Genomic DNA, 18932 nt, shown 5'->3' on the forward strand with positions numbered 1-18932 from the left:
GTTGACAAAGATGCCACTGGAGAACACAATGACCGCTTCTTAACCAATAGTTACATATTTGGACATTGCTTTACTTCACTATTATAAGTTAACATCAATAGTTTACGGTAGTTCCCAATAAAATTTAAAAAAATGCACCAGGTTTCACAAATTATGGAATTCGGATATAAGCCTATTGTCTGATTTCTTTGATAGAAGATCTAGATCTAGAATCTAGAAGTCTATATGAAATAGAAAGTTGTTTTTGTAAAAAAAATATATTTATGGATTAAGGGCAGCAAATTGTTGACCTCTTCTCAAATGTGTGTAGTTTAATTATCCTCTAGCAAGGTATGTAGACTTCTTTTTTGTCAGTGTTGTCCTAACAAGAGGAGAGAGATTTTCCATAATTTCATTTTCTATTAAGTAATTAACTATTAAATTTAAACAGTCTAAACTACACTAGTCTTTATACTAAAGATTACTTTTAGAAGAGTGAAAGAAATATAATGCAATAAAGAAAGAAGTCTATTTATATGTTAGAGCTATACATTTTATAATAATAAAAATAAAACCCTAGATATATCTTGTCCTTTAAATGTAAGACTTCAAAAGAGAAGATAATTACGTCTTTATCCATGTGTCAATCTAGTCATGCATGTTTACAAGACATCTTCACTCTTCTAAATCGTCTCCTGGCTGACCCAGGAAGCCAATTCCATGCTCTAAAAGAAGGAGCACTTGTACGAAATTGTCTTAGCATATGGAATAAGAAATGTGCTTGAACTATAACAGCATATAATTCACATGTTCGACCTAAATTACTTCTTATCTTTAGTTGATTTTTTAAAATCTGACTGATATGTCTAAATAGAAAAGAACTACTAAAATTACTTGTATTAAAATTTCTAATTTTTTAAAAATATTTGTAACAGTTTGCTTGTAAATGTGAAGGTCATTTTTGTTTCACGTGACTACGCTCAATGAAGACACGATACATCACTCATATGCTATCACCCAGAACTCACACCAATATCTCGACTCGACTGTTGATTCTAACAGTTTTCACCATCCTCATCTACTTGTTCAGCTTGGAGAAACTGAAACTCTCGGTGGATAGGTCTGAGCCCTTCATTCCTCAGCACAGCAAACATTTTCTCATGGTTGACCCCAAGTCGGGCGCCAAGTCGTCGTGTCCATTCCCACGTTTGGAGCTGTACGACAAGGAGATCATGAAGTTCTACGTCCAACACAAAAGAGTGACGTGTGCTGTGGAGGAGAACTGGGTGTCGCTCCACCGGGGAGTCTTCACCATCACCGAGGTGGCCGCCACCAAGCACAAGAACATTCGATGTGATTTGTTCCCAGTTTTGAAGGAGAGTGACTTTAAGGTCGTCGAGGGAGAACCCTTGAAGGACTTCAAGAACGGTACAAGGATAACTCACGACTTCTTCAGAGTCGCCTGCACTGCAGACGATGGAGCCAAGTATCAGTGAGTTCTTTGTAGTTTTTTCGTTTAATATGATTAAATTCTTACTGTGTAAAACTTTTTTTGTCAATGACTCCTACGGGCACCAAACGGTCATTACCAAAGTTGTATTGAACCTTTTCGCACTATGCAGCCTATATTTGCTACGCCGAGTGGTGGGTGGGGAGTTAGACTCAGAATAGAACAAAATAAAAAAAAACGTTAACAAAAAAGCGTATCTAGGGTAAAGTATTGCAAAATCACTGCCATATATCAAATTACTGCAGGCATAAGCTCCCTTTTTTTTCAATATAAAATCTAATTAATTAATTACCACGAATTGCTTTGCTGATTTGCATTTTTTTTTCATTGATTTATTATTGTCGTCGACTATGAATAATTTTGCAAAATTTCAATTTGATCCGAGAATGGGAAGTGTGAGAACAAACGTGTACAAAACGTAAAAAGAAGAATAACTCCACAAATACAACCACATTTCTCTATAGGTAGCATTCATTTCCCTTTTTAATACCAACATAAATTAATTACGAAAAATTTATTAACTAATTGGTTCATTTTTCATTTCGTTCGCCAATGTGTATACGTTCAGTATCATGGGCGTAGCCAGGATTTTTTTTCGGGGAGGGTTTTGGGGGGGGGGGGATCCCCCCCGACCTCCCCCCACCCCCCCGCAAAAAAAAATATATATATGTGTGTGTGTGTGTACATAATTAATCTTTATTACATTCTGACCCTTTCGGAAGACGTTTATTGTTTATTGCTAGCAAGGGGGTCTGGGGGAGCTCGCAGCGCTCCCCCAGCGCGGGGCGAAGCCCCGCCGCCGAGCACTATTTCTGGTATTGAAAGCCAACAAAATGCATATTCTGAGGTATCTACAGTGCATTATCTTGCTATTAAAAAGTTTTATTTCAAAAACCTAATGTGCTATTCTTACTGACTTTGACCCTCTCGCGCCGTTCGGCGCATTTTCCGGCAAGCTGTTTCCGCAACTCTTATTTTGCGTAATTCATTTTGTCGGAAAACATGTCCCGCAAAACCTCATGCGACGCTCTGTCACAACCTTACTAAGGATTCGACTCCCAGTTCGGCATATGATTTCTTTGATTTAGACCCGATCTCTATGACTGACTCCTAAAATCTGTCTTAGCCATCTTTGTTGCGACACATTTAATGATTTTCAATTTCGGCAGAAGACTATTCACACTTAATTAATGGAGCCCAAGCCACTGGTAGAAATGTGTAACCTTTCTTGACTACGCTCTTGGAATTACATGCCTGTATTTCGCTTTAGATTTTATATCGAAAAGGAAAGTTTTTTCGTCAAATCATCTGTTGAGGGGTTTTAAACTAAAAAATCTCTGGGGTTTTTTTTTTGGTTTTGTTTTTAATTCAAAACCCCATTTAGCTACGATCATAGAATTTGGTGACTGTAGTTTGCTTTAAAATAATATTGAAGAGAGAGGTTTTCAACTCTAAACGCTCTGTAGGGGAATTTTAAACTCAAAACCATCTGGAGGGGTTTTAAACTTTAAAGAAAAAGCCATCTGGAGGAGGGGGATTTAAACTCAAAACCCCCTTGGCTACGCCCATAGATTTTATAGTGTGTAATTTGCTTTTTTTTTATATTGAAGAGGTACTTTTTAGCTTCAAACCCCAACTGGAAGGGGGGGGGGGTTAAACTCAAAACCCCTTTGGCTACGCTCATATAATTTTTAGTGTGTAATTTGCTTTTTTTATATTGAAGATGGGGTTATCGTAAATTTTGGATGGGGTTTTAAAATCAAAATCTTCCTCAACTGTGCTGTTGGAATTAGGGGATTGTTGTTTGCATTTTTTTTGTTTTGTTTTATAGAAGAGGGGGATTAAACTGCAAAAACCTCTGGTAGGGGGTTTAAAATTCAAAACCCCCTGTAGGGGGTTTTAAACTCAAAGCCCCCTGGTAGAGAGATTTGTATCTCAAAACCCCTTGATAGGGGTTTTTAAAATCTCAAAACCCCCTGGTAGGGGGATTTAAACTCAAAACCCCTTGGTAGAGGGTTTTTAACTCAAAACTGCCTAGGCTGTGCTGTGGTAAGTGATGATTTAGTATTAAAATCTCACCTAAAATAAACAAAATGAAAGCAAATATCAGTCACTTAATTCCGTCCCCCCCCCTCCGGGGGGGATTTCATTTCGGGGGGGGGGGGGTTTGAACCCCAAGAACCCCCCCCTGGCTACGCCCATGTTCAGTATAATCCAACTTCAAGGTAACAAAGGTAAATAATCCAAGAGTACTTGATAAATAGCATTCATGGAAAACAAACCCCATTAGTAAGTGAGATGACCTCAGCTCGGATAATCCACTAATATGTTAAGTTGCTGAAAGAAATATGACTAAAATGACCATGAGTAGAAAGAGGTCTACACTAAGAGCACTCCTCTACCGTAAACGCGCGGTAACGCGTGTCACCGTGTGACGAGTGCTCATGATGACACTTGAGGATACTTGGGTAGCTACTGGTGCTGGGATGACAGGATGTGCTTTAGTACATTAATTATTTTCATCCACACAGATGTTAAGGACGTGCTTTTTCACCCACACAGATGTTGAGGACGTGTTTGTTCACCCACACAGATGTTGATGACGTGTTTGTTCACCCACACAGATGTTGAGGACGTGTTTGTTCACCCACACAGATGTTGAGGATGTGTTTGTTCACCCACACAGATGTTGAGGACGTCTTTGTTCACCCACACAGATAGCCATGAAAATGACAATAACTTTAATATCCGACAGAGCACAAATAGGACATCAGCTCTCAGGAAATATTAATGCACAAACACCAGTTCAGGAAGCAACCGTCCAACCTTCCTGGAATAAGACCCCACTGACTAACACACTCTGTGTCATTTTTCAAGGAAGACTAAACCATTCAGTTCACATCACGTGCAAGACTATTCACCTTCATAACCTGGGAGTACATAAACAAAGGGATAGAACTATCATACCAAAATATCAACAAAGTAAAATACTCACTCTCGCCATACCTGCCCCTGACAGATGTCTTAAAAGATTGAAAGATCAACAATGCATAAAAAAAACCCTTTTCCATGTTCCTTCGAGTTAACTCATATTCCACGTTCTGTTTTGACAGTAACTGGCATGCTGGGATAAGGCACGATAAAGATATACTCAAGCGCAAGGCTTCACGTGAAGTAAAAGGCCTGGACGTTGACGTCATCATGATTGGGCTGGATTCAGTATCCAGGCTGGCCTGGCAGAGACATCTTCCCCTGACCTGGGATTACTTTGTGAATGTCCTAAACGGGATAGAAATGGAGGTAAGGCGGACACATTTCATTGCTTTCCTTTCAGCTGCTAAAAACATCTACTTAGCGTCAGGGATTTGGTTACGCAAGCTGTCACAGCGCCCCTACGACGAAAGTCAAAGGGAAACAGCCGCTTTTGTCCGTCCGTTCGTCCGTCCAAACATTTCATTTGGATTTAAAAAAAAAAACGAGAAAAGTGTTTGAAGATCTATATTAATGATATTTTGCAGCTTGCAAAGTTCCGGTGCAATGGCTACTTTTTATCTTATAAAAATTCATCAATTATAACTATTAATCGTTATAAACAGGAAGGCTATATTAAGGAATGAAGGGAAATATTTTATGTAAATGCAAGTATCAACTACAAAGTGGCCGCACTTTGTCATCAGTGCATCTACAACATAGAAATGCCATTATACCTTAGTGCACTGATCAATCCATAGGTTCCTTAGAGAGACACAACCAAACGCTTCTAGCCGTGCCACTTTTCTCCCTCAAAAGTTACGGTTTCGAGGCATTTTGTGTAACTCGTGTGATAGGCCTTGATCTTGATGATAGCTGTCTGACTTCGAAAGATTACTCTGGAGATGTCTGGGTTTTTTGTACGTGTGTAGGCCCTATTAGATGCGTTTAAACTACTAAGGAACAAGACCTACACATCTAACAAGCTTAACTGACTAAGTCCAGACCGTTATATACTTTAATGAAGTTTAATACTGAAAAGGCCACAGTCGAGTCTCTGTCAGTAATATGAATCTCATCTCATCTCTGCCTGTGGTCCCTTCTGGGGCATAGGCCACCAACCAGCTTCCTCCAGGCATCTCGCTTCTGGGCGAGTGTCTCTAACTGTTCCCACGTCTTGCCCATCTGCTTGGCATCTGCTTCCAAATCGCTGCGGAATGTAATCCCTTTTTTTTTTGGGGGGTGGGGGGGGGGTTCCAGGCTAGGACTATGTTGGATTCAGGTTTGCGAAGGGTGTGACCTATTCATCTCCAGCGTCTCTGAAGGATATCTACTTCAATGGGTTGCTGCTTTGTTCTTTACCACAGTTCCTTATTTGAGATCTTGTCTGGTCAGCAGATCATAAGAATCTTCATCAGGCAGGAACTGATGAATACCTGGATTTTTTCCATTGTGGTGATGGTGGTTCTCCAGGTCTCTGCTCCATAAAGTAGTAATACGCAGTTATTCCCTTAAAGTCCCAACACCAACTGACTAATAATAACATAAGTAAACTAGAACCCACTAGTCGGTGACGTTACTAAATGTCGCATTTAAAGTCCGTCAACTCTGGTGCGTCTCTTTACTAACTAAATTTCTGACACTAGCTACTTGTTCATCTTGGACATGCGTCTCTTCATTCAAGAAGACCTATCCATCAAAAACGTTTTTAGATTATTTTGACATTTTAAATCTGGTGATTTGTTAACAGCGCTTTTAAAATTATTTATATTATATATATATATATAAGAGAGATAGAGAGAGAGAGAGGGAGAGAGAACAACTTGGAATATAACAAACCTATTGAGAAAGCTGTAATATTATTGATTAAAATTCTTTAAGTCTGAATGAATCTATCCACAGGGCTACAACATTCTTGGAGACGGCACCCCGGCCGCCATCATGCCCATTCTTATAGGTAAGAGAGAAGAAGAGCTCCACGAAGCTAGGAGAGGCTATCCAGGAGCCAAATCAGTGGATGACTTCCCTTGGATTTGGAAGGAATTTAAACAGGCTGGCTACGTGACGGCCTGGGGAGAGGACGATGCTCATCTAGGGACATTCCAGTACCGTCTTTTAGGTTTGTACACAGAATGCTAGCGCAGCTAGACCATCATAGACGCTGAAATCTTGGTGCAAGTGAGAAAATCACGCTGTGTAAGGGTGGTAGGTTTTTGGATTGAAAGGAAAATAAATGAGATACAAGACCCTAAAATCTAAGAATGTGAACAGTTTTGATTGATAAATCAATGGACTGCAATAGTGAGCTTTCATTGGGCAGTCTACTAGAATTCCCCAGGAAATAAGAATTCCCACTAAATGTAATTTCCAGACAAAAGGTTTCTCTTTTTTGTTTTGCCAAGCCGTCTGTCAGTCTGTCTGTCTGGTACAATTTTTGTAAACGTTATTTCTCCCTCACCCATTCTCTGAAAAAGTTGTTGCAAATACTACTGCTAATGCCTCTTTACCTCCATCTACCCCTTAATCTTTTGAACCTTTGGGGCACCACCCAAGATTTGTCTCCATTCCTCTCTGTCTTTTGCCTACGAATCTTTTTCAATGTCAGGGCCGTCTATTCTTTTATTTTGTCTCCTATCACTTTCTTTGTCTGCCTCTTCTTCTTTTTCCTGGTACTTTTTCCTGAAGGAAGGTCTTCGCGAGCCTTGTTGATCTTTTAACATGACCATATAGTTTTAGTTTGCATTTTTGACAGTAGTTAGCAGGTCATCGTGGGGTCCAGTCGTTGTACTGCCTCAAATCTCTTCGTTTAGGATGCGGTCTTTGAATGTGATACCTAGGATCTTTATGTAGCATATCCATTTCATTGCTAGGATCCTTCTCTCTAGTTCTACAGTCAGCGTCCAAGACTCGCAACTTAGAATGTGGCCTATGCTCTGACTTTGTCTTTCCATATTGTTTTGAGTTTTGCAAGTGCGGTTGTGGACCGTGCAATTCGGGACAGTAGTTCAAATTTGACTCCCTCATCAGAGATGAAAGCTCCGAGGTATTTGAAACTAATGACACTTGTCAGCTTTTCAATCCCAATGCTGATGCCCCTTTTAAAGGCCATCTGTTTATTCCGCGAAGCTCGAGTAAGTAATTCTTCTTTCCCAAATGTTTACAGTACCTCCATAGCCCTAGAGAGCTTTAAAGAAAGATATTGAAAAGAGTAGGTGAGAGTAGGCAGCCTTGTCCTACTTCAAGTAGGGTTTTGAACCAGTCCCCAGGCCAAAATATCAAAGAGCCAATGAATTATTTCAAATAAAAACCGAAAAGCAGAAGAATAGTCAGATGGTGTAAATAACACTAGACCCTATTCGTTGAGGAGGAGAGTTGTGGGGAGTGGGGGTGGAGAGAAGTGATATTCAAATTTACGACTGGTCCAATGCAACGTATTAGATATTAGGGTTAGCTGTAAAATTAATACCACCTCAACATCCCTAATAATAGGCAGCATTTACAGACCACCAAATTCTAGTTTAGAATACATGCAGGAACTATGTAATCAGATTACGACACTTAAAGAGACAAATAAAAATGCAGTTTTTTGGATTATGGGTGATTTCAACCTACCTGATATAAATTGGAAAACACTAACCATAGATAAACACCAAAACCTTAAGGACATAAATGGGCTTTTCATAGAAACTTTACACAACCTAAGTTTAGATCAAATCATTAAAAAGCCAACTAGATTAAACAACACATTAGATCTCTTCTTAACCAACAGACCTGGATTAGTAGTTGATTATGATATTATCCCTGGTCTATCAGACCATGAGATCATAAAAATACACAGTCAGATAAAAGCAGTAGCCAATACAAAACCCAAAAGAAAAATCTTACTCTGGAATAAATGTAACCTAACACAACTACACCAAGCTGCATTAAACTTTCAACAAACATTCTTATTAGAAAAAGACATTAACCAACCAGTCGATGACCTTTGGAATTTTATTAAAAACCATCTTAAAAGCATTATAGAAAATCAAATACCAACTAAATACACATCAAACAAAATAAATAAATGCTGGTTTAATAATAGACTAAAGAAGCTTTGTAAACAGAAGGAAAACCTATATAGAAAATTTAAAGAAACTAATGCAGAAAGAGTTTACAAAAAGTATATAAAAATTAAACACTTAACCCAAAAAGTAAGCAGACAGCTGCAGAGTGAATACATAAACAATGTAATATCTAAAGACAACAACAAAAACCTATGGTCATACATTAAGTCTAAGAAAATGGAAACAACAGGCTTAGCGCCATTAAAAGATGAACATAACATAATACATAATGATAATGAAACTAAAGCAAACATTCTCAACAAATACTTTGCATCAGCATTCTCAGCCCCAGGAGACAAAGACATATTACTGAATTTGAACCAAGTAGACAACATAGAAGCTATAGTAGTACAAAAAAATGGAATTCAAAAACTATTAGCCAACACCAAACCAAATAAAGCTTCTGGACCTGATGGTATTCCAGCTAGATTACTCAAAGAACTAAGTAATGAGCTAGCCCCAGTGTTCAAAATACTCTTTCAGGCTTCACTTAACCAGGGCAGAGTACCAAAGGACTGGAAAGAAGCTAATGTCACCCCCCTATTTAAAAAAGGAGAAAAATCTGACCCAGGAAACTACAGACCAGTATCACTTACCAGCATCACATGTAAAATCCTAGAACACATAATATGTAGCAACATCATAAACCACTTAGACAAACATAATGTCCTCACACCATACCAACATGGCTTTAGGAAATATAGATCATGTGAAACACAACTAATAGGACTAATTGATGATTTTTCAAAAGGTTTAGATAATAGTGAACAAATAGATGCTATCTTACTAGATTTTTCTAAGGCTTTTGACAAAGTTCACCACCATAGTTTGCTTAAAAAATTAAAATATTTCGGCATTAATGGTCCACTGCATCAATGGATTAAAGACTTTCTGATAGGGAGAGAACAAACTGTAATAATAAATGGCTCTAAATCAACACCGATAACAGTAAACTCAGGTGTACCTCAAGGAACAGTCTTGGGTCCACTACTATTTTTAATTTACATAAATGATTTACCAAATTGCATTACTTCAGGAACAAAAGTCAGATTATTTGCAGACGATTGCATAATATATAGAACAATAAAAACAACACAAGACACAGATATTTTACAAAGAGAATTAGATGAATTACAGAAATGGGAATCAAATTGGAGCATGTCTTTCCACCCAGAAAATGTCAGTTGTTAAGAGTAACAAAAAAACTAAAACAAATTAATTCCACTTATCTTATTCATGGCAAACCAGTAACACAGACTAAAAACGCAAAATACCTAGGTGTTATAATAAATGAAAAACTGTCATGGAATCCACATATTGATGAAACTACAAAAAAATCAAACAAAGCATTAGGATTTATTAAAAGAAATTTCTATAAATCAAATAAGAACATAAAACTAAAATGTTATTTAACCTTGGTTAGGCCAATAATAGAATATGCATCCTCTGTTTGGGACCCCTCAACTCAAGAAAACATTAAGAAACTAGAACAGACACAAAATAGAGCAGTGCGATTCATAACAAACGAATATTCACATTTGACTAGAGTAACACCTTTAGTAAAATCACTAAATTTAGAAAGCCTTCAGGACAGAAGGCTCAAAAGTAAAGTAGCAATAATACATAAAACACTGAACCATAATCTTCAATATACAAAAACCAAATTTAATAAAATACTCTGAAAGACACAAAGATAAAGGCACATTCCTCGTCCCATATGCTAGGACAAATTTGTACAAATACTCCTTCTTCCCTAGTGCTATTAGAGCATGGAATGGGTTGCCTGAGCTAGCCAGGAAAACCAGTGACTTGGCAGAATTTAAGTCATTGGTTAATATGCATGACTAAATGCATGACGCGTAGGACGTAATCATCTTCTTTTTTGAAGTAACGTCTGTATTATATAAGATAAGATAAATGAAAACGGTCCATGGCAAAGAAACAATATATAGCCTGGGAACAAATGAACGGCCGAAGCCTAGGAGTAAGGCTAGTATATCTATCTATCTATCTATCTATCTATCTATCTATCTATCTATCTATCTATCTATCTATCTATCTATCTATCTATCTATCTATATATATATATATATATATATATATATCTAATGTATGGCCGGAATGTTTGGCCGCACACTGGGCAGGTTATTCCAGCTGGAGCTAGTGTCGTTTGCCTTGCTTTTCTTCTCTGGCGTTTTTCGTCTGCCAGCGTTGTTCTTTTTTCCACAGCAACCTGTACGCCAGTTTTCACAGCGCGACGCCATGATGCTCTGCCATATATATATATATATATATATATATATATATATATAATACATAGCTATATTCATATATATATAATGTTAATACCATGCTCAGAGCGCTATGATCCAATCTCTTTTTGTGGACGAGTGAGGAGGATTGGTAACTAGGTGGGAGAAGGTTTTCGTGCTAAGTTTAGGCGCTCAGTAAACGCAACTCTGCTTGAGTCGGGTAACTAGCTTGAGCCCCTTTGATAGATAGCCAAGACTTTTTGATGGTTAGCCAAGCCCTCTTGATAGATAGTCAAGACCCTTGATGGGTAGCAAAGTTATATCTGCCTGTCAGCCACACCTCTCACTTGAAAGGTTATTTCCCTATGGTTTGAGAAGACATAATAAAGATGTATACATTGTTCAAATAAAAGCATTTGTTGCCTTGCAATGGGAGAATTGAATTAGTAATACACAGCCTATTGTTGTTGTTTTTTAAATTTTAAAGCTTTTATATAGCGCTACTTTCATGCTTATAACATGCTCAGAGCGCTATGGTAAAATCACGTTTGAGGACGAGTGTGTGTGTGTGTGTGGGGGGGGGTGAGGGGTATCTGAGAGAAGGTTTTCCGTGCTGCCTTTGGGGCTCAGTAAACACAACTCTGCTCGATTTGGGTGTCGAACCTCAAGCCCCCTTCATAGGTAGGCAAGCCAAGCCAAATTCAAGCGTACTTAGCCTTTCGACGTAGGTTTTGCATACATAACTTACTTGACACCCCATTCGTGACTACCAACGTTCTGAGACTTCCTCTAGAGCACGTGAAAGGAATCGGCCATTGTTTTGTAAAGTTTCCCTGTTCCCGTACAAGGAACATGAATCTAAACATGTATAAGTTCTGTCTCTGTCTGTCTGTTTCTCTCTATGCAAGAAATTGGTCTATTGTCTCGTCATCTCTGCAGTGGCTGCATCGTGTGTCGTTATCCTCTCTGAATCGCCCAAAGTACGCGCCTTTTGGGCAATGCTCGTTCCTGAACTGGACTTGTACAGTCTGTTCGTTTCGCTTTTTGCATACATAGCGATCTACTACTTCAACTGATTTTAGTACTCAAATTGTATTTATGTATTGGCTTAAAGAGTTAAGAAATAGCGTTAAACATGGAGATTGTAATAGAGTCAATAATTTAATAAATACAATAATTACAATGAGTCGGGCCTGTTTATTACTACTTTATATTTTAGTCAATTTATCACTCAATTTACTATGACTCAAGTTAAAATAAAGTCAGCTTCATTCTCTAGTTTAATCTTAATGGAAGACTTTTTAGATGTCCTAATTCTTTCTCAGGTTTCAACCATCAACCAATGATCACTTTTAGATGTCCTAATTCTTATTCTTTCTCAGGTTTCAACCATCAACCAACTGACCACTTTTAGATGTCCTAATTCTTATTCTTTCTCAGGTTTCAACCATCAACCAACTGACCACTTTTATATGTCCTAATTCTTATTCTTTCTCAGGTTTCAACCATCAACCAACTGACCACTTTTAGATGTCCTAATTCTTATTCTTTCTCAGGTTTCAACCATCAACCAACTGACCACTTTTAGATGTCCTAATTCTTATTCTTTCTCAGGTTTCAACCATCAACCAACTGACCACTTTTATATGTCCTAATTCTTATTCTTTCTCAGGTTTCAACCATCAACCAACTGACCACTTTTAGATGTCCTAATTCTTATTCTTTCTCAGGTTTCAACCATCAACCAACTGACCACTTTTAAATGTCGTAATTCTTATTCTTTCTCAGGTTTCAACCATCAACCAACTGACCACTTTTAAATGTCGTAATTCTTATTCTTTCTCAGGTTTCAACTATCAACCAACTGACCACTTATAAATGTCGTAATTCTTATTCTTTCTCAGGTTTCAACCATCAACCAACTGACCACTTTTAAATGTCGTAATTCTTATTCTTTCTCAGGTTTCAACCATCAACCAACTGACCACTTTTAAATGTCGTAATTCTTATTCTTTCTCAGGTCTCAACCATCAACCAACTTACCACCTTTAAATGTCGTAATTCTTATTCTTTCTCAGGTTTCAACCATCAACCAACTGACCACTATTATCGTTATTTTAGTCTAGCCATCCAGACACACTACAGTGACTTCCAGCAGTACTGCATGGGTTCCAGACCTCGACATGCAGTCATCCAAGACTATATGAGGGAGCTGTTCTTTCTCTACCCAAAGAAACGCAAATTTTCTTTCACTTTCCAGTCAGAGTTATCCCACCGAGAAAATAATAAATTATCACAGGTTTAAATAACTTGAATTTTTCATTGCTATGTCAATCTTGCTGAATCAATGTTTTGAATTTCTTATACTGTTGAGTCTGTTTTGTATGTTTATAAATTTGTTTGTTGTGTGCTTTATATTTTTTCGTTTTTTTTTTTAAATTTAATTTCCACTGTTACGTTTTGTTTTGTGCTGTACTATGCACACCACATTCATTTGTTTTGAACTATGCTCTGCCCTGTCTATTTTAAGCGTTCCCGAAAGAAGAAAAGCAGATATTGGTTTTGTGGGGTCTGTCTGTACGTCCTTCCATCTGTTCGTCAGTCTTTTACGCTTACTGAAAAAAAAAAGATATTGAAAGTTCGATTTCGTATTTTGCAGGGTGAAAGTTCTGGCGCAAATGCGACTTTTTGTTTTCAGCGAACCATTTTGTTTTTACAAGTAATTATTCTGCAGTGGCGTAGCTACCAATGTGCGGGTGGTGCGGGCCGCACAGGGCACCAAGTGGAGAGGGGCACCAAAATTCCCCCAGTGTGTATTAATTTCCTATTTCCCTGAGCGTTTCAGTAAAAGCGACTAATTGTATGGACACGAACAAACATAAACTACTGTATTTTAAACATGAACTAACGATTTATAAACTAGTCATGTCCCTATTTTGTTTCATCTCCTTGACTATTTCTTCCATACAATGTAAGCTATAGAACAGTTTGAATCTAATTTACTAGATTTATTTCGGACACACGGTACATGTTGTTACTACACTGATCAATGCTCTGTAATATAAAAAAGAAAATAGGCCAACCTTTTTTTTACTTCATTGTTTAGTCCATTTGTTTAATCTAGATATTGAGTTTACAAATATATTTCTAAACTCTAGCTCTAAACAATTGTCTTAGTTTATTCATTTGTTTATGATTCTTTATAGTTTAATTTTGGAAATAATTCTATTGTAATGTCAATATTTTTAAATAAGCTAACCTTTGTTTTCTACGCGTTTTTTTTTAACTAACTTGTTAATTGTAATACTGTAACGTAAACAAAATGATGCACAATGCTCAAGACTGACTAGTCTGGCTGGCGCCTCAAAACCCTTTTAAGCTCAGACGGAGAAATCAGCATCTCTGGTTCTGTCCGGTCTGGGTAGACTATAAGGGCCCCATACCCAGATCTATCGGGGTCCCTTATTACCGACCCATCGGTATAACAGAAAATGGCATATGATGGGTAGAACTTTAGTGTAGCTGATGCAAAGTTTTGGAGTATGGCAGGTGTTAATCGCCTATTGGTGGCTCCCTCTTGCCCTATAAGGGACATGCTTATTTGTGGGGCCGACTTCTCCTCCACGGAGGGCAAGTACTAATTATTCTAATTGAGATTCTGTCAGTGGAGAGCCCAGTTGATTTTGACAAATTGGCCGCAATGTGGAGGAACGATCGCATTTTATGCGGTTCCTCTCTCTCCACTGTCGCACTAATATTGAGGTTGGTAGCCTAGAGTCGCCCCTTTTATAGCGCTCATAGACTATAAGTACCGCCCTCTCCCTCCTTAAATGTAAAGGGGCCACGTTTGTTAATATTTCAGCAGCGTTTGTTGGGCTTGTCCGAAAGGTGCCACAAATGAACCTTAGTGCCTGTGATTGTACTCGGTCGAGTGATTCGAGGGCAGTTTTACTAGCATATACTTGAGCTGTACTCAATTTGTGATCTGACTGCCCCTAAGTACAATGTGCGTAGCATGTAAGCTTTGGCACCCCACTTTGTGCTGGCCAGCTTTCTTAGTAACGCTAACTTCTCCGAGGCTTTTCTTTCAACTTCCTGGACGTGCTGGAGCATTGACAACTTTCTATCCAGGGTTACCCCTAGATATTTGGCGTGTTTTCACGTTGGAGTCGCAGCCCACCGAGTTGAAGCTCGAATGGAGCCTTAAGAATGTCGATACCTAGGCTGAACGGGGACCAGGTCGTTTTGGCAACGTTTATCTGAATCTGTCATTTGTCGCAATACGAGGAGATGGTTTGGAGGTCTGCTTGTAATGCCGCCTGTATTTGGTCGGCTTTCTTGCCGGTTGACCAGAGGACAATGTCATCCGCATAAAGCAGTTTCTTTGACCGCAGTGAGGTGCGTTTCTTAAATTTCTTAAGTCCGAAGAAGCATCGAGACAATTTCAAGTCACATCATTGCCAAAGTCCACTGACTATAGGCGAGCTGTTAATGGGTATGAATTAACTGAACAATTAAAAGCAACAAAGCAAGATGAGACGGTTACCATTGAATCCAGAAAAAAAATGATGAGGCCGAGATCGTGAAAAGAAGAAAATACTTCAATACCGCAGGTTCTAGAGACTAAAGGACAGCACACAAGCATGTCCTCAAAAATTCATACTGAAGAAGCTGGACCATCAGACAATGTAAACAATACAGAAAGCAGGATAATAAACTCTAGACTGAACGACATTGGAGATTGGCCTGATGTAATCACAGATAATATTCGCAAACACCTTCTCACTCAAGGATCTGAAACAGTTCAGCGTATGGACAGTCAATTCAGAGAGGCGTATAGACATCAAGAATCAGCAAAAGGAAAGGCTGGAAAGCTTTCAAAGGCTTGGTTTTTCCGGCAAATGTCGAACGGCGAGAAAGTTCTTAGAAAGTGGATGTGTTATTCGCCAAAAAAAAAAAAAGGAATCCTTATTTTGCACACTCTTCTCAACAAGATCAAGTACCAAATCTTCATTTAAATCCAAAGATGGATTCAATGAGTGGTGGAGGTTATCCCCGAAAATAGAAAAACATGAGACCAGCAGAGCTCACATTCAGTCATCGCTTACTTGGAGGGAACTTGAAGTTGGCCTGAGAGTAGGGAACAATATTGACAACAAGGCTCAAGATTTGATTATACAAGAGACGAAAACCTGGAGAGTTAGTAAATTTACTATCAAAGTACGATCAACTCTTGAGGGAGCATGTGCTTCGAACTAAGCTTTGTTCCAGACCGAATACATACATGTCTCCACTAATACAAAATGAATTTATTACAATATTGGGGGATCACGCTAAAAATCAAATCATACAGCAAGTAAAACAAGCCAAATATTTGTCTATTATTTTTGACAGTACACCTGACATCTCAAAGCTGGATCAAATTTCCCAAATTTTACGGTATGTTGTCATGGAGAATGACGGGGTGCAGGTTCGTGAGTCTTTTATTGACTTCATCGACACAAAGGACACGCGTGCTGCTAGAATTGCTGAGATGATTCTAGAGAAATTGCGTTTGGATGGCTTAGACATAATGGACTGCAGGGGTCAAGACTATGATAATGCTGCGGTCATGAAAGGTCATTAAGGTCATGAAAGAATTAATAATATTTGATTAATGAATATATATTATTTTGAAAAAAAAGTAAGTTTTTGCAATGTTATTAATTAGTTAGTTGTTGTTTTTTTTTTTTGGGGGGGGGGGGGCATCAAGATGAGGTACCGCACCAGGCATCATATACTCTAGCTACGCCACTGTTATTATGCAAGCAACTTTTCCTTTAATTCCATCGCTTTTAAACAATCCTTAAGTTTAAGTTGGTTTATATAAAGATAATTATTTAATTAAAAAGAAAAGATTTATACATACATTTTGTCTAGTGTTAAAATTATGTTATGGTAATAAATACGCCTATTTATTTAACATTAACGTTTAGATTTATAAAACCACTAACAATTAACGTTTATTGTATGGGCATATCTTTAACCATCTCTTAGGCAAGATTCGTTTAAACGAAACCATTATGGCCCGAATTGGCCTCACTTACGGTCTATTGTGTTATATCTCGCCCTGTTTTAGACTTTTCGGAACTAGAATCGTTTCGTCGCGATATTACTTGTATGAATCAAAGCAAGATGAATTATTTACAAATTAACCATTTAGTCAATTATTCATCGGTAATTAATTATTTTGTTTGTTATCGAAAAACGGAAATAACTTCTACATTTTTGAAAGATGTGGCTTTACGTGTCTAATTCTGCCCCTTTGGTAAGCCTTTTTAAAAATGATTTTTATATTTTGTTTGTTTGAAAATTTGATGTCTCTAAGGCCTTAACGTTTCAATTGGTACTGATTGTCCATTGAGTGCACAACTGTATCCACTATGTAATCAACAGATGGACGATGACTTGTACGAACACTTAAAACGACTGCATGTGGAGAAACACTTGGACAACGCCATTCTTATCATGCTAGCTGACCACGGGGCAAGATTTAGCATAGTCAGAGCTACAGCGCAGGGGAAACAGGAGGAGAGGATGCCTTACTTTGGGATCAGGTGAGTACTTTAGTAGTGATTAGTGCATCTTTTGGGATCGGGTTAGTACTTTAGTAGTGATTAGTGCATCTTTTGGGATCGGGATAGTACTTTAGTAGCGAATAGTGCATAATTTGGGATCAAGTTTATATTTCCTTACTAAAGAGTGCAATGTTCAGGAAACGTTCACTCCGAACGGTGTTTCCTTAACTGTGTTCCGCGAACCCTTGTGTTCCACGAGGCCAGAATAGTTCTACGAAAATGAACTAGTAGGCCACCACGTGAATTAAAGTAAAACAAAAAATGCAAAGTGTTCCGCTAAATAATCAGAATGTGCGAAGTGTTGGGTTAAGTCCTAGGACATCAACAATTACTTTCACACTCGAGGTACACCGGCTACGCCCGTTGATTTGTTCCCAGGCCTTATGTTGTTATGGCCGGAGTAAGAAGTAAGAGTGACTAAGACGATAGATGAACATAATATCTAAACATCTAACACAAAAAAAAATGTAACGAGGTGGCTGAGTGGTAAAGCACTTGGCTTCCGAAACGAGGGTTTGAATCCAGGTTAAGACTAGGATTTTGGAATTTGGCGCCTCTGAGTCCACCCAGCTCAAATGGTCACCTGACATAGTCGCGGAAGCTGATATCCTTGTTCAACTTGGTCCACAGAAACATATGACCTTGACCTTTACATCATCTGCTCTTTAGGTCACAGGCCTGAAATGGGTATTTTTCTATTTTATTTTTTATTTGATTTAAAGCTCTTTCACTATTCTGTCTTTTCCTCAAGTGTTATTGGCTAATGTTAACTGTCAAATATTTCAGGCATAAACGTGATAACTCGATTTTCTACACTCATCTAAAGAAAATGTTTCAGCAGTTGGAAAGTAAAAAAAATAAAAAGTAGAGCTCCCCTTTCAGACCGTGCGATCTATATATAGGGCAGATAATGTAATGATCAATGTTTCTGTCGGCCACGGATAACGCGGATGTCATGTGACCAGCACAACGACCAACCGCCTTTACTTTCCCCAAACTATCGGAAGGTAACCATTAGATCACGAAATTAAAAATCCCAAGATTCGAACTCGAGATCCCGATTCGGAAGCAAATCGCTTTACCACTCAGCCGCCATTTCAGTTTATGAATCAATATTGAGTTACGTGGATCCGTCTCGGTAGTCCTATTATATCTTTCTCCATCTTTCATGCAACTTATTATGAAATAACTTCTGTATGAATGTACCTAGCATAAATAAGCTGTAAACAGTATACACACTTAGTTGAAATTTGATTGAGCACCAAATCAATGAACAATTGAAATAATATTCAAAGAATTAGTAGTCCATTCCTTTGAATGCACGACACTTTCAGGCTATTCAGTTTTTCGTACTTAGAGGGTAACAGTTCTACAAAAAAAAGAGATCCAGAGACTGTTGGATAACATAAACTCAAAGCATATGAACCTGGAACAAAATTTGTAAAGCAAGATCCTAGAGGGAGTTGAGTTATACACTATTTCCCAAACGGACCAATCT

The 18932-nt window shown here is 38.2% G+C and overlaps 1 protein-coding gene across 2 annotated transcripts in view; it reads left to right on the top strand.

Annotated features, from left to right (window-relative positions):
• Positions 1–174: 174 nt before the first annotated feature.
• Positions 175–18932, top strand: part of LOC106060355 (uncharacterized) — a 23267-nt gene continuing 4509 nt past the window's right edge. The window contains exons 1-6 of one of the 2 annotated variants that reach the window (XM_056040227.1): positions 175–330; positions 915–1471; positions 4603–4789; positions 6362–6578; positions 12896–13116; positions 17253–17413. In XM_056040227.1, the coding sequence (XP_055896202.1) occupies positions 963–1471; positions 4603–4789; positions 6362–6578; positions 12896–13116; positions 17253–17413 (1295 nt within the window). In that variant the 5' untranslated portion in view covers positions 175–330; positions 915–962. The remainder of the gene's footprint in view (positions 331–914; positions 1472–4602; positions 4790–6361; positions 6579–12895; positions 13117–17252; positions 17414–18932) is intronic. The other variant, XM_056040228.1, reaches the window with a different exon arrangement.

The sequence above is a fragment of the Biomphalaria glabrata genome, chromosome 9 (genome assembly GCF_947242115.1).
Source record: "Biomphalaria glabrata chromosome 9, xgBioGlab47.1, whole genome shotgun sequence".
Classification (NCBI taxonomy): Eukaryota; Metazoa; Mollusca; class Gastropoda; family Planorbidae; genus Biomphalaria; species Biomphalaria glabrata.